This window comes from Diceros bicornis, chromosome 18 (assembly GCF_020826845.1).
Source record: "Diceros bicornis minor isolate mBicDic1 chromosome 18, mDicBic1.mat.cur, whole genome shotgun sequence".
Classification (NCBI taxonomy): Eukaryota; Metazoa; Chordata; class Mammalia; order Perissodactyla; family Rhinocerotidae; genus Diceros; species Diceros bicornis.
This window is the reverse complement of record NC_080757.1, coordinates 2,455,308-2,469,621: the sequence shown is the minus strand read 5'-3', so window position 1 is coordinate 2,469,621 and position 14,314 is coordinate 2,455,308. Positions and strand designations below refer to the sequence as shown.

General features: G+C 45.5%; 1 protein-coding gene across 1 annotated transcript; it reads right to left on the bottom strand.

The window, feature by feature from the left end:
* Nucleotides 1-2,209: 2,209 nt before the first annotated feature.
* On the bottom strand, nucleotides 2,210-13,179 carry CENPV (centromere protein V). Its single transcript, XM_058559612.1, has 5 exons — nucleotides 12,763-13,179; nucleotides 8,977-9,075; nucleotides 7,552-7,621; nucleotides 3,747-3,861; nucleotides 2,210-2,631 (listed from the first exon to the last, which is right to left on the bottom strand). Exons 1-5 carry the CDS (start codon nucleotides 13,152-13,154, stop codon nucleotides 2,507-2,509), a joined length of 801 nt encoding a protein of 266 aa, XP_058415595.1. The 5' UTR covers nucleotides 13,155-13,179; the 3' UTR covers nucleotides 2,210-2,506.
* Between the last annotated feature and the right edge of the window lie 1,135 nt (nucleotides 13,180-14,314).

The window sequence follows — 14,314 nt, the reverse complement described above, 5'->3', positions numbered from 1 at the left end:
CTGATCTTCCTCACCAAAAGAAATAAATAAATAAAAAGATGCTTAATCTCAGGTAATTAGGAAAACAGAAACTAAAAAAATGAAAAATTTTGCCCAAGAGATTGGTCACAATTAAAAATATTGATAACATCAAGGGTTGGTGAGGGCACTCTGCTACATACGGGGCAGACAGACATTTTAGACAAAGTATATACACTCTGTAAGGGCAACTTAGCTTTTTTTTTTTTTTTTTTTGTGAGGAAGATCACCCCTGAGCTAACATCCATGCCAATCCTCCCCTTTTTTTGCTGAGGAAGACTGGCCCTGGGCTAACATCCATGCCCATTTTCCTGCACTTTATATGGGACACTGCCACAGCATGGCCTGACAAGCAGTGCATCGGTGTGCGCCCGGGATCAGAACCTGCAAACTATGGGCCACCAGCAGCAGAGCACGTGCACTTAATCGCTATGCCATGGGGCCAGCTCTGCAGCTTAGCATTTCTAGTATTTAAAATACACATATCTTCAACCCAGCAATTCCACTTCTATATCCTCAAATAATACACGTGTATAAAGAAGCGTGTAAAAGGATGTTCACTGTCAATACTCATTGTTAAGCAAAAACTGGAAATCTTAATTTCTATGAAAAAAAGAATGAATAAACTATACCCATACTACGCAATTCCATGTAACTGTTAATAATGAAGATATGTATATTGATATGAAAAGATCAAGATGTTATTAAACAAAAATACAAGTTGTAGAACAAAAGGTACAGTATGCCATTTATGTTTTTAAAAGATACACAAAACTATGAGGTTTTTTTCTTTGTTTGTTTGTTTTGGTGAAGAAGATTAGCCCTGAGCTAACATCCGCCAATCCTCCTCTTTTTGCTGAGGAAGAGTGGCCCTGGGCTAACATCCACGCTCATCTTCCTCTACTTTATATGTGGGACGCCTGCCACAGCATGGCTTGACAAGCGGTGCATAGGTCCGCAGCCAGGATCTGAACCTGTGAACCCCTGGCCACCAAGGCAGAGCACACAAACTTAACCACTACGCCACCGGGCCAGCCCCTAAACTATGCGTTTTTTAAAAATATAATATTGCAATAGGAAGGGCAGATCAGAGGGGACATTCCCTGTATCAGAATATATGCATGTTTTACCTGTATAATTTTTCACCAGCTCCTTCCAACCTTAAAGTCTGAACACGGCTGTCAGCTGACAGACAGACAACTCAGAAGAGGTGGTGACCACACAGAACACCAGTCCATCTGTGTTTCCCCTCCCTGTTCTTTTCCCTTGACTAGTCTACCTTACAAATCATTTCATGATTAATTTTCCTAAAGCAAAAAGCAAATATTTATTAAGCATTTGCCATCGGGTACACACTCAGTATTTGGTAATGAACGGAATGTTTTATGACAGTTAATCTGATTGTAATAGGCAGCAACGCGAAACAAGGAGGCAGGGTGGGGGGGCGGGGGGTGGCAGTGGCAGGGGTGAAGGTGAACCAGTCAAAAGACTGCATAACAGGCCAGGCATTATTCATCCTGTTCGAAGCTGTGCAGGGCTTCCCAATGCCTGTAAAATAAAGGGCAAAGTCCTGAGCCTAATATCCAAGACCGTCCAGAGTCCAGCTTCAACATATTTTTCTGATCTCTTCTATTACTTCTTCCCATCACAAGCCTCCAACTCAGTCTGTCTTTACTATGTGTCCACACCTCTGTTCACAGTTACTTCTTCCACCTTCCTAAATCTTACTTCCTTTAAAAATATAGACTCAAAGTTGTTGTTTAATGGGTATAGAGATTCAGTTTTGCAAGATTAAGAGTTCTGGAAATTGGCTGCACAACATGTGAATGTACTTAACACTGCTGAACTGTACACTTAAAGTTGGTTAAGATGGTTAATTTTGTTATGTGTATTTTACCGCAATTTGAAAAAAAAAGTAATTAGAAGCTGATTTACCTTAGGAAAAAAAAAAGACTCCAATCATACCCTCCCCAAGTCTTCCAAGACCAGCCCCCTCTCTCCCCTCTGAACTCCTAAAGCTCACGGTATCTTTACAACTCACGTGGCTTGTGATCATTCATAATCTTACATTTTTAATAACTATTCATTTGTCTTATCTCTCCCTCCCAATTTGGTTACAAGCATCTTAACAGTGCTCAGTAAACATCTGCTATTAAATGGCCTCAGAAGCAAAATCAAAGTGCAAAGAAAATGTTAAAACCATAGTAACTGCTTTAATGTTAAAAATATTTATCTTTCTAAAAGATCACACAAAAGTTGGGAAGAGAAAGGAGGATGTCAACTAGCCTACATCAAAATCTGCACTGAGGAAGGACAAAGAGCTGCCTAAAAAACTGGTAGCCGGAGCAAACTGCAGAGATCAAGATGGCCACTGGTCAACGGAACCAGCAGCCTGGGTCAGCCACATTCCTGAGCACCATCGAGGTGCAGTGTTGACAGCAAAGTTGCCGGCCGGAATCATCCCTTCTTTTCAGAGAGAAGCAGGAGCTCACTCCTTAGACATGTTCTTGATGGTCTTGTGCTCCTTCATGGCCTTCTCCCAGTCACTGCCATTGAATTCCTCAATGACCACACTCCGCACAGTGCCCTCATCCAGGCAGTGTGGGGCGATGCCTAGAGGGAAGTGGCACAGAGAAAGGGGGTCCCAAGTAAGAGTGAGACCAGATACTGCACTGGCTACTGGACAAACCTACACCTGTAAACACCACGTCCTAGGCTCTCTGAGTGGTACATCGTCAGCCTCCTGGCATACTGTCCTCACCTCACAGGGGGATCAGACGTCTTGAACCAGGGATGGCCAAGGCTGGACATGATTCAAAACTAAGCTGAGAGCACAAAGAGTAGCAAGACTCAAGCCTAGAGCAATCTCCATTCGGGAGCCTGAAGAATTCACAGGCCTTTTCCAGGGTTTAGATAGATAATTTTCTAAGAATTAAATACTTCCCCATCTGTACAAGATTTTATTCTTTCCAAAAACTTTTCCTGATCCTCGAGGAGGGCAGGAAGGACTCTCCACATGACAGATGAGGAACAAACAGGAGCTGCTAAAGAAATGGGATGTGGAGGGCAAGGGTCATGTCCTGCCCTCCCCCCACCATAAAGCACAAGACAGTCAGTCACAGCTGCCCCAACGCAGCTCTGGAGGCTGCATTTATACAGGGACAAGATTCCTCAGGAACATCCTCAACCACTACTTTCCACTCAGTTCACACTGCAACTGGTGTCATTGTGAGCAACTGTCTAAGGGTTGTTTTTTCCCCCTAGACCCAAGTAGAATCTGAAGAAGGGCTTGGGTGTTGTTTGTGTTTTGAACAAACCAAATTTTTCTTAAATGGCATTATCAACACTCCTCACTCTTGCCTTCTTCACCCCCTTAACCACCATCGTTGTTCAAATTCCCTCCTCTACCCCACAGGCCCACCTCCCCCCAACTCCTCTCTCTATCATCAGTGTCAGTCCCAGCAACATACAGCTCAGGCAGCACCAGCAAATGAGAACCAGGATCTAGCCGGTCTCCGAATGACCATAGCCAATCTTACATTCCATCATTTGAAAAGAGCTCTGCTGAAGAGCCCGTTCTTCTAAAACATGCACGTGAAAAGGCCAAGCCAAGCAGTAGGCAAGTCAAATATGCCAGTGCCCATCTTTCCAACCAGCATTTTAACCCAGAGCAGCCCCAGGGCCTCTCCGCGTCCCTCCTGAGCTTGTGGCCCATTCCCTTCACTTACCGAAGCCTCCGGGGTTTGAGCGGGGAGTGTAAAAGCTCTGAACGCCACATCTCTTACAGAAGGTATGCTGCGCTTTGTGCGTGTTGAAGGTGTATGTGGTTATGCTCTCAGCTCCCTGAGGGAAAACAGACAAATAGGTATTCTCTTTCTACAGGAATTTTTTTCATTTAAAAAATAAATCTTTTAAACGGTTCAATGGGGGGAAGCCCTCTTGTAGGGCTCTCAGGATTATGAGGACAATCCAATTTCCCACAAGAGACTAGAGGTTTCTCAAGGGCAGGGACCCATCTAAACTGCCGGGAGACAGTCAGTATGGAGCACAACAGCTCATAGCTTCTCTTAGGTCAACTGCACAGAGAACTCAGCCTTGAGCCTTCCCTGATCCATGGCAAGATGGCATGTCCTGTGGATGTCAGGGAGTGAAAATGCCTGCTTCCTGGGGCCTATCATCTGACCTCTCTGGTCATTTCTTCTGTCTTCCTGCCTAATCAGAAATCACCAATGATCACCATATTCACAAATCTAATGGTCATTTCTCTTGATCACTGGATTCTTAACTTGTTCTTCTCAACTTGACCTCTCAGGACCAGTCCTCCCATTTTGAAACATTTGTCTCTGAGGATACCACACTCTCCTGCTGTTTTTTCCTCCTTCGCCACTGGCCATCCCTCTGCTTGCTTCTCTTCCCTCTGTTCAACTCTCTATAAATGCTGGCAAGCCCCAGGGCTGTCCTCGGCCCTCTCCATTTTTTGGCTACACCATCTACCCAGTTGACTCAGTCTCATGGCTCTAAACAGCATCAGGATGCCAAGAACTCCCAAACTGATAGTTCCAGCTGATTTCTCTCCACAACTCCAAACTTGCATATCCAGCTGCCCACTTCCCATCTCTACATGAATATTCAAAACACATCTTTCATTGAACTTTTTCCAAAAAGAATTCTTGATTCCAGTACCCCTCCACAACTGCTTCTCCCCCAGGATCTGGCATCTCCATTCCACTAGCTGCTCAGGCCCAACACTGTGGATGTAACTCCTCTCTCATTTCCCTTCTCCACACCCAATCCTTTATAGAGTTCTGTTCACCCTTCCTCTAAAATAGTGGCTCCCAAAGTGTGGTCCCCAGACCAGCAGCATCAGCATCACCTGAGAACGTGTAAGAAATATAAATTCTCAGGCCCTCACCCCAGACCTAGAGAATCAGGAGTGGGGCCCAGCATTCTGTTTTAACATGCCCTCTACGTGACTGTGCACATACTACAGTCTGAAAACCACTTCTCTAAAACATATGTCCTAGGCCGGCCCCTTGGGTTAGCAGTTAAGTGCGCATGCTCTGCTACTGGCGGCCTGGGTTCGGATCCCGGGCGTGCACCGACGCACCGCCTGTCCAGCCATGCTGAGGCCGCGTCCCACATACAGCAACTAGAAGGATGTGCAACTATGACATACGACTATCTACTGGGACTTTGGGGAAAAAAAAAAAAAAGGAGGATTGGCAATAGATGTTAGCTCAGAGCCGGTCTTCCTCAGCAAAAAGAGGAGGATTAGCACGGATGTTAGCTCAGGGCTGATCTTCCTCACAAAAAATTAAATAAATAAAACATATGTCCAATTATCTATTCAAAACCTATCTCCCATTATCTATTTTCTTTCCATCTCCATGACTATCATCCTAATGCAAGCTCCCATCACCACACCTGGCCCACCCAACAACCTGTCTCCACACTTACCTCCTTATAATCCATTCTCCACACAGCAGCCAAAGGGAGCTTTTAAAACACTGAAGCGGGTTTTGTCACTACCCTGCTTAAAACCCTCCAAGGGCTTCACACTCCACAAAGAATAAAATCCATCTCCTTGTCTGGTCCTGCCATCCCTCTAACCCCATCTTGGTCTACTCTCTCGCCTCCAACCACAGACCACCCTCCAGCCAGCACAGCCACTATGCAGCTCCTCAGACACACCAAGCGTGCGCCCCTTTGCATGATGCGTTCCCTTTGCCAGGGACACTCTTACTGCCCACACCCCCCAGCCCCACATCTTCCTCATCTAAACACCAGAGGGACCTTCCCTTTCCAACCTAAACTAGCCACTCAGCTATATTCTATCATATTGCTCTGCTTTAACTCTCTAAACAGCACTATCAGATTTTTTCTTATTTATTTGTCTCCCCCTCTGCATACTGTAAGCTCTGAGGGCCTTGTCTGTCACGTTAACTGCTGGGTTTCAGTGGAACAGTGCCTAGTACACAGTAGGCGCCCCATAAATATTTGCTAAATGAATAAATTTTGTACATAATTTAAAAAAACAAACAGAAAATTGCTCCTTCAACAGGCTAGTGTAAAGAAGAGAATGATGCTCTAGAGCACCAGGAAAATGCATTGATAAACAGGCCCAAGGAGGAAAAAAAGGGAAAAAGTATCAATTCCGAGACCCAAGAGCCCATGGCTGCACCTGGTGGTGTCTTCAGGAACCATCTGTCATGGGTACTCAGGGGCAAAGACGAACTGGGGCCACAGACTCCAGCAGGCATCTGAGGAGAGCACAGTGGCACTCTTCTGGGCTTACAGGAAAGACAAGGGACAGGTATGCTGCCCACCTGTCCCACCTCCCCCACCAGACACCCACATGAAGGACCAAAGGGCAGACAAAGAAAAGAAGACAAACTGGCCCAAAGCACCTGAGATTAAATCTCACTAACTAGGAAAGACCAGGACTCATGCACTCATTCACTCCATTAGTCTTTCCTCCCAGACACTCACTGAGTGCCTACTCAATGCCAAGCCTACGAGGCCAGGAGCTGGTCAGACGTGACAAAAGGTGGTACTTGGAGACCCTCACGATCTAGTAAAGGAGACAGACATGGAAACAGATCATTACACCAAAGCACAGAGAGGTCTGTCAGACCACAATGGGGGCAACAGGAACCAAGGATGGAATTAAAGCCCCATCCCACCTCACATTAGCAATAGTGTGTTAAAAGCCTTTTCTTAAAAGTTCGTATTCTTTGCCCAGAGACTTTATTTCTAAGAGAATTAATCCTAAAGAAATAATTTCTAAATTGTCAAAGATGTATACACAGGGAGGTTCATCACAGTGTTGTTTGTAATCGGAAAAAAATTGCACTCAACCTACAAGTTCAAATATAGAAAACTGCTTAGGATATTCATATAAGAAAATATGCTGCAAATACAGGAGTAACAGTGTAAAGCAATAGTATTATTACTAATAATACTAAACTAGGAAATGGTTGTAGGGGAGGAAGAGACTAGGTGGCTGAGAGACAGTGGAGGGAAGACTTTATATATATACACACATACACACACACATTTTATACCTTTCAAATTTTGTGCCAAGCACAAAAATTTCCCGAAATAATAAAGTTAAAATTTTCAAATCATGTACTTTTTCATTGGGAAATGATAAAAGTTGGTTATAAAACAGGAAAAAAAGGCAAAATCCTACTTTGATAAAAACATTTGCAATATAAATAGATGTATTTATCTATGTATAAAATAATGCACAAGGAAATAGTACACCAAAATATAACAGTGGTTACCTTTGGTTGATAGGATTTGGATGATCTTACTTATTTCTTGATTCTCTATATTTGAAAATATTTCCACAGTAATATCAGATATGCATCCAAAACATAGAGAGGAAATATAACCTTTTAAAAATAAGCATGAAACTTGAGTGAAAACGGAAATTGAAGTCCCGTGAGAGGCTCTACTGTGCTCCTTGCCCCCTGGAACTCTACAGGGAGCATCCACACGGGGCTCCTCAACCCTGCTCTTAGCACTAACCTTCAAGAGCTTGAAGCGAGAAGCTGGAACAATGAAGTGTCTATTCTGCTTCTTCTTGCAAATGCTGCAGCTACAGAGAGACAGAGCAATTCCCAAATTGTGAACAACCGTCTGCACTCTCTGAGTGCCCAAGGGGCCCAACCTGACATGTGCTGAGAGCCAGCTGACCCCAAAAGTGAAGCCTCTTTCACCACATCCAGGGAAGAAGCTCAGGCACATGGACTGGTCACCTGGGGCCTCTGCTCTGCGTGTGCAGAAGCGCCTGCAGGTCCCACAGCCAGCAGTCATGGCCATCCACTCCTCAGAAAACCAGGGCCATCAGAACCATGTTTCTCCTGCCCACGCCCCAGTTTATTACAGTGAAGGGAACTGTTGGATCCTAGAGACACTTAGAAAACAAATATCAAGCATAGCTACAATCTTATGCCTCTGGGATATCCACACCAAAAATGGACAAAGAAGCTTAGGTTCCCCTCTTTCCTCATCTGTACATCACAAAAAGCCTAGCTCCATGTAAAACAGGTCCTCAGAATTACCATCTTTGGAATTAAATCTAAGTCCCCTCTTTTAGTCCACCTTTTAAAAAATTCTAATTTAGTATAGAATCCTCTAACAAATTATTCCATGGCGCTGCTTCTCCAATCTGGGCTCCACTGTTAGTAGCCTGGTCAGTTCCCCATTTGAGTAATTCCATGGTATTTATTTATTATTTATACATCATCCAGGTATCACACCACCTAGGGGCAAAAAGGACTGGATACTGTTGAATAATGAGTTATATGTCAACTATTGGTCCAGAAGTCAGAGCCTGTAGTCCCTGTTCTATCACAATGCCTGGGAAGGTACTAAAAAAGCAGGCCCTCCGCAGATGCTGGCAGAACCACCTGTCTCATCTAGAACAGAACCAGAGGGCTTGGAGAATGGTGAGCTTCCAGGAGTGCACATCCCTCTTATTTACCCTCCATCTCCCCCCAATTCTGGACTCCTAGGAAGGCTCTGCCCAAGGGCTTTCATTCAGTGCCCAGCCTGACCCACCTCCAGCTAACCACTCCCTTCATCCACCAGCAGAATTAGTCTGAGGGGTGATTCTGCCAGGCACAAGCTGGAGGACCCTGCTGTGTCACCTGGGGCTGTGCTGTAGGAGTGAGCTCACTCTCTCTCACACACGCACATACACACGGCAGACTTAGTTATTTTTAGCCTCCCCCTTCTTTGTAAAAATTTTTAGTATTGAAAACTTAAAGCACATACAAAAGGAGAAAGAATAGAACAATGAATCCTTATGTACCCATCACCTGATTCCAATAACTATCAGCTCATGGCTGATGTTATTTCATCTATACCCCAACTCCCCAGACGATTTTGAAGCATTGTGTTTTAACTCTTAAGTCCTTTAAAGCCAATTTGGGAAGAGAAAACACTCACTTGCAGTCAAAAATGTGCAAGTCTGCCGAGGCCCAAACTTCAAAGCGGACCGCTCCACAGTGGCAGCCTCCGGTGTGTTTCACCAGGCCCTGGTATTCACTAAATGAAACAAAAAAATCAGAAAGATAAGGATCTCTGAATAGTCAGACAGGACCTTATTGCATAGCTCCCTCTTTCTCTCTCTTGCTGAAAGAAAGAAGCAAGACAGGGACAAAAGTTTTCTCTACATGACAACCAGGTGCATTTCTGCTTTTGAGGAGGTAAGGTCAATTTTATAAAAGACAGGATTCAATGCCTTCTTTATCTATGAGCTCTTTTTCCATTTCTTACATTTTGTTAAATTGCAAAAGAAAGCATTCCAAATTTTGGAAAGTGAGGGGTGCTGTCCTAATCCCACTACTCAAACATTATTTATATGTCAAATACTTACTAGGAATTTTTATGAGACAGGCACCAGGGAGGAAGCAGTAAACAAGATACAGCAGACATGGTTCCTGGCCTTACAGACCTTAAGCAGCCATCAAATAAATTACCCAAATAATATTCAAATGACTGTGATAAAGGAAGTACAGGCTGCTGGGAAAAAATAAGACAAGGGGACCTGACCGAGTCTGGCGGTTCAGAAAAGCCTTCTGAGAAAGTAACAAAGAGTCTTATAATTTTGCTATATTCCCCTCCAGTATTTTTCACATACATGAATTTTTACACAGCTAAACATACACATTACATACAACTTCAATCCTTTTAAAGCTTATACATAAGCCAGGCCCTTAATTGAATATTATTAAGATTTGATAAATATCATCAAATTGCTTTCCAAAAGAGCTGAACACTCTTGTCAGTAATGAATGACAAAACATTTCACTGCACCTTCTCATGCAACAATTACAGGAAAAACAGCTTGTTGCAGTTTTAATTTGCATTTATTTAGTCATTAAGATTGAATGCTTTAGGGCCAGCCGGTTAAGTGCCTGCGCTCTGCTACTGGTGGCCCGGGTTCGGATCCAGGGCGCACAGCAACGCACCGCTTCTCCGGCCATGCTGAGGCCGCGTCCCACATACAGCAACTAGAAGGATGTGCAACTATGACATACAACTATCTACTGGGGCTTTGGGGGGGGGGGGGGAAGGAGGAGGATTGGCAATAGATGTTAGCTCAGGGCCAGTCTTCCTCAGCAAAAAGAGGAGGATTAGCATGGATGTTAGCTCAGGGCTGATCTTCCTCACAAAAAAAAAAAAGATTGAATGCTTTTTCATGTTTCTTTACAAGTTGAATCAGTTAATTTGATGTATTTAAAATTTTCTTCTGCATACACAAATAAAGCTTATTGTAAAAAATTCAAACATTACAATATTTGATAATGTTAAAAATGAAAGTCTCCTATAATGCTAATACCCAGAGGGATCCACAGTTAACTATTTGCTAAATATTCCTCCAGACTTTTTTCCATACAATAATATTTTAACAAAAACCGTGCAGTTATACATTCTTTCTTGCATATAAGTTAATTTAGTGGGTTTTGGTTTTTTAATAAACGTACATACACCAATCTGATAGGCAAAAAAAAAAATCACATTTTTTTTTAGCAGGTACTGCTTTTGCTTTTTTTAATTGAGGTAATGTTGGTTTATAACATTATATAAATTTCAGGTGTACATCATTATATTTTTTTTTTTTTTTTTTGTGAGGAAGATCAGCCCTGAGCTAACATCCATGCTAATCCTCCTCTTTTTTGCTGAGGAAGACCAGCCCTGAGCTAACATCTATTGCCAATCCTCCTCCTTTTTTTCCCCCCAAAGCCCCAGTAGATAGTTGTATGTCATAGTTGCACATCCTTCTAGTTGCTGTATGTGGGACGCGGCCTCAGCATGGCCGGAGAAGCAGTGCGTCGGTGCGCGCCCGGGATCCGAACCCGGGCCGCCAGTAGCGGAGCGCGCGCACTTAACCGCTAAGCCGCCGGGCCGGCCCATCATTATATTTCTATTTCTGTGTAGACTACATCATGTTCACCACCCAAAGACTAATTACCATCCAACACCATACACATGTGCCCTTTTACCCCTTTCATCCTCCTCCTTCCCCGCTTCTCCTCTGGTAACCACCAATTTAATCTCTATATCTATGTGTTTGTTGTTGTTTTTATCTTCCACTTATAAGTGAAATCACACAGTATTAAACTTTCTCTGTCTGACTTGTACCGCTTAGCGTAACACCCTCAAGGTCCATTCATGTTGTCACAAATGGCAAGATTTCATCTTTTTTACAGCTGACTAGTATTCCATTGTGTATACATACTACATCTTTATCCACCCATCCACTGATGAGCACTTAAGTTGTTTCCAAGTCTTGGCTTTTGTGAATAATGTTGCAATGAACATAAGGGTGCAAATATCTTTTCGAATTAGTGTTTTCATGTCCTTTGAATAAATACCCAGCAGTGGAATAGCTGGATCATATGGTAGTTCTATTCTTAATTTTTTGAAGAATCTCCATACTATTTTCCATAGTGTCAGCACCAGTTTACATTCCCAGCCAGCAGTGTATGAGGGTTTTTCTCCACATCCTCTCCAATACTTGTTATTTCTTGTCTTGCCAATTATATCTCATTAAGTTGTTTTAAAGTAAAGATTTACTTTAAATTTGAGTTTTATATTTCTGAGGACTTTTATATCCCCTACATTTAGCAGTAGCTGGCACATCATAGGGCTCAAAAATGTTTGATGGTGAATTAAAAAAATGTTCAGCCTATATAGTCCAAGATGATAAATCAAAAAGTGAAGCACACAGAAAACCAAATATTCCACCTCTGAGAACTCATCCTAAGAGAATTTCTTCTGGAATAAGGACAAAAGAAATATTTTTTTTCAAACAAATAAGTAATCCTCACGTTGTTACGCAATTGTTAGGCTGTTCTTGTTTTTTCCAGGATTTTGATTGCGCTTTGTAATTCATAAAATAATCGACACAGAGATATTACTAGAGTGTTAAAATATTTCTCTGTAGCACAACTGTTCTAGAGGGCAGGAATCTAGATGCTACCACATTTGGAGAAAACACGGCAGCCCTTGCCAGAGGTAAGAGCTCATTCCTAATATCACAGACGCTCGGAACTCCTTCCGGGGCCATCCAAGGAGCTGGAGGTTCTTCTCCCGGCTCGGGGAGCCGCGCGGCCGCTCCGAATCCCAAGCCTCAGGGCGCGCGCTCCTCTGCGGGATCACTAACCCCGCCCCCACCCGCTCCCTCACCGGGAGCGCCCGGAATAACGGGATTTCGCCTCCCAGTTGGTTCAAAATGTTGACGCTTTTCTCAACCCCCTACCCGCTCTCCAAAACCACGTGCGCAAATGTAAAACGCGACTCAGATGTGAGGAAAGTCGTGGGATTTATCCTTTTTTCACTGGAAAGGCCCCCACACCCTTTGGGCGCCAAGACAAAAGACAATGGCCCGTGCAGTGTGGCTGTGCCAGGAGAGACCCTTTGTGTGCCAGGACGCGGCGCGTCCCTCACGCTCGCGGGCGGCGACCCCAGCCTCCCCGGGGCGAGGCCCCCTCTCCCGACACGGCCGCACACCCGCACGCAGCCAAGCCAGGCAGCCGTTAGAACTCCGCGCGAGCCCGCTCCACCGAGGGAAGGCGCGCGGGTTACGCTACGGGGGAGACGCAGAAGCGGGTCTCGGCCCCGACCCGCACGCAGACGGGGGCGCGCCGGCCGGCGGCAAGCCCGACTCCGCGCCGAGGGGCGGCCGCGGGGCGCCGGCTCCTGCGCGCCCGGCCCGGCCACACTCACAAGGTGTCCAACAGCAGCTTGGCGGCGCCCTCGAAGGTGAGCCTCTGCCGCTTCTGGAACGTCTCCCAGCGCTCCCGCTGGTCGCCCAGGTCCAGCGTGGCCACCGAGGACGTCGGGGTAGCCGGGGTCGGCGGCGGCGGCGGCGGGAGCGGCGCTAGCTCCGGCGGCGGCTCCCCGGAGCCCGCCTCCTGGGCCCGCGGCGACGACTGCCTCGGTGGCCGCTTCGCCGACGGCTGCCTGGCCGCCGCCCGGCTCCCGCCCCCGACCTGGCCCGTGGGGCGCCGTGTGCGGCTGCCGCCCGTGGCCGAGGCGGCGGCCGCGGGGACCCCGGAGGCGCCAGGCCGCTTCTGCCCACGCAGCTTGTCGGCCCCGCTGTTCCTCAGCCGCCGCATGGCTCCCGCAGCCGGGCGCGCAGGCCTCGCCGTCCGCGCGCTCCCGCCGCCCTGCGCGCCCCCGCTCTGCCCCGCGCGCGCCCCCGCCCGCCAACCAACCTGCCTGCTCAGGGGGCGCTGCGCCCGCCCGCCCGCCGCGGCCCGGGTCTGCCACACCTGGCTGACGCCCAGCTGTGCCCTGGAGAAAGACCCAGCTCGCCTGCCTTCCTCCGGGCCTGCACCTGCCCGCCTCCATCCTGCAGGCCTAACGCGACCGCGCGTGAGGCCTCCGCTCCCGACACCCAGAGCCCATTTGCACCTGCGGAGGCGCCTCGGTGGCCTCTGAATCCGAGGGCTTCTTTCTCCTTTCCTGACCTGGGCAGTCCTGGGTCAGCCCTGAATTCACAGCCACATCCGAGCGGGCAGCCTGGAGTAACTTCATCTCCAAGATGAGGACGTACCTACATTGCAGGAACCATCACTGCGCCTGAAATAAGCTGATTTGTGTAAATGGGCAGACACCTGCTATCTGCTGGACAAATAGCGGCCGAAATCATCGTTCTTAAACTGGGTCTTTCCTGCCAAATTAAAAAACAATGTCTTGAGGATATCGATGGTCAACAGATTTTTTTTAATTTAATAAATGAATGAACCCCACACTAAATTCCATTATTACGGTTTTGTTGAACACAGCACCAAGGTTTAAAGACAAAAATCACAAGAACCACTGATTGAACCCAGACATTTTCTAAACCTATTAGTTGCTCTATTTTGTCCGTATCTTCAAAGAAATAACATTTTATTTTGCTAATTTTCTACTTTTTTGTTTTCTACTGCCTTAATTTCAACTTTCCTCTTTATTAATTGTTTTTGTTTATCTTATCATTAGTTTATTGAATTAAATATAGTCCCTTTATTTTTAGTATTTTTGGTGATAAAATATTAATGACTGTAAATTTTCCTGAGTGTAGCTCTATCTGTATCCATTAGGTTTTTATATGAAGTGTTCTCTCTTAAAATTTTCTAGATAATCTGTAGTTTCAGTTTTTGGCATCTTCTTTATTTGAAGTATAGTTTACATACAGCAGAATGCACATATATTAAATGTACAGCTTATGTAACTGCCACCAGTTCAAATATAGAACATTTTTAGCACTCCAGAGAGTTTCTCTCAGGTAAAA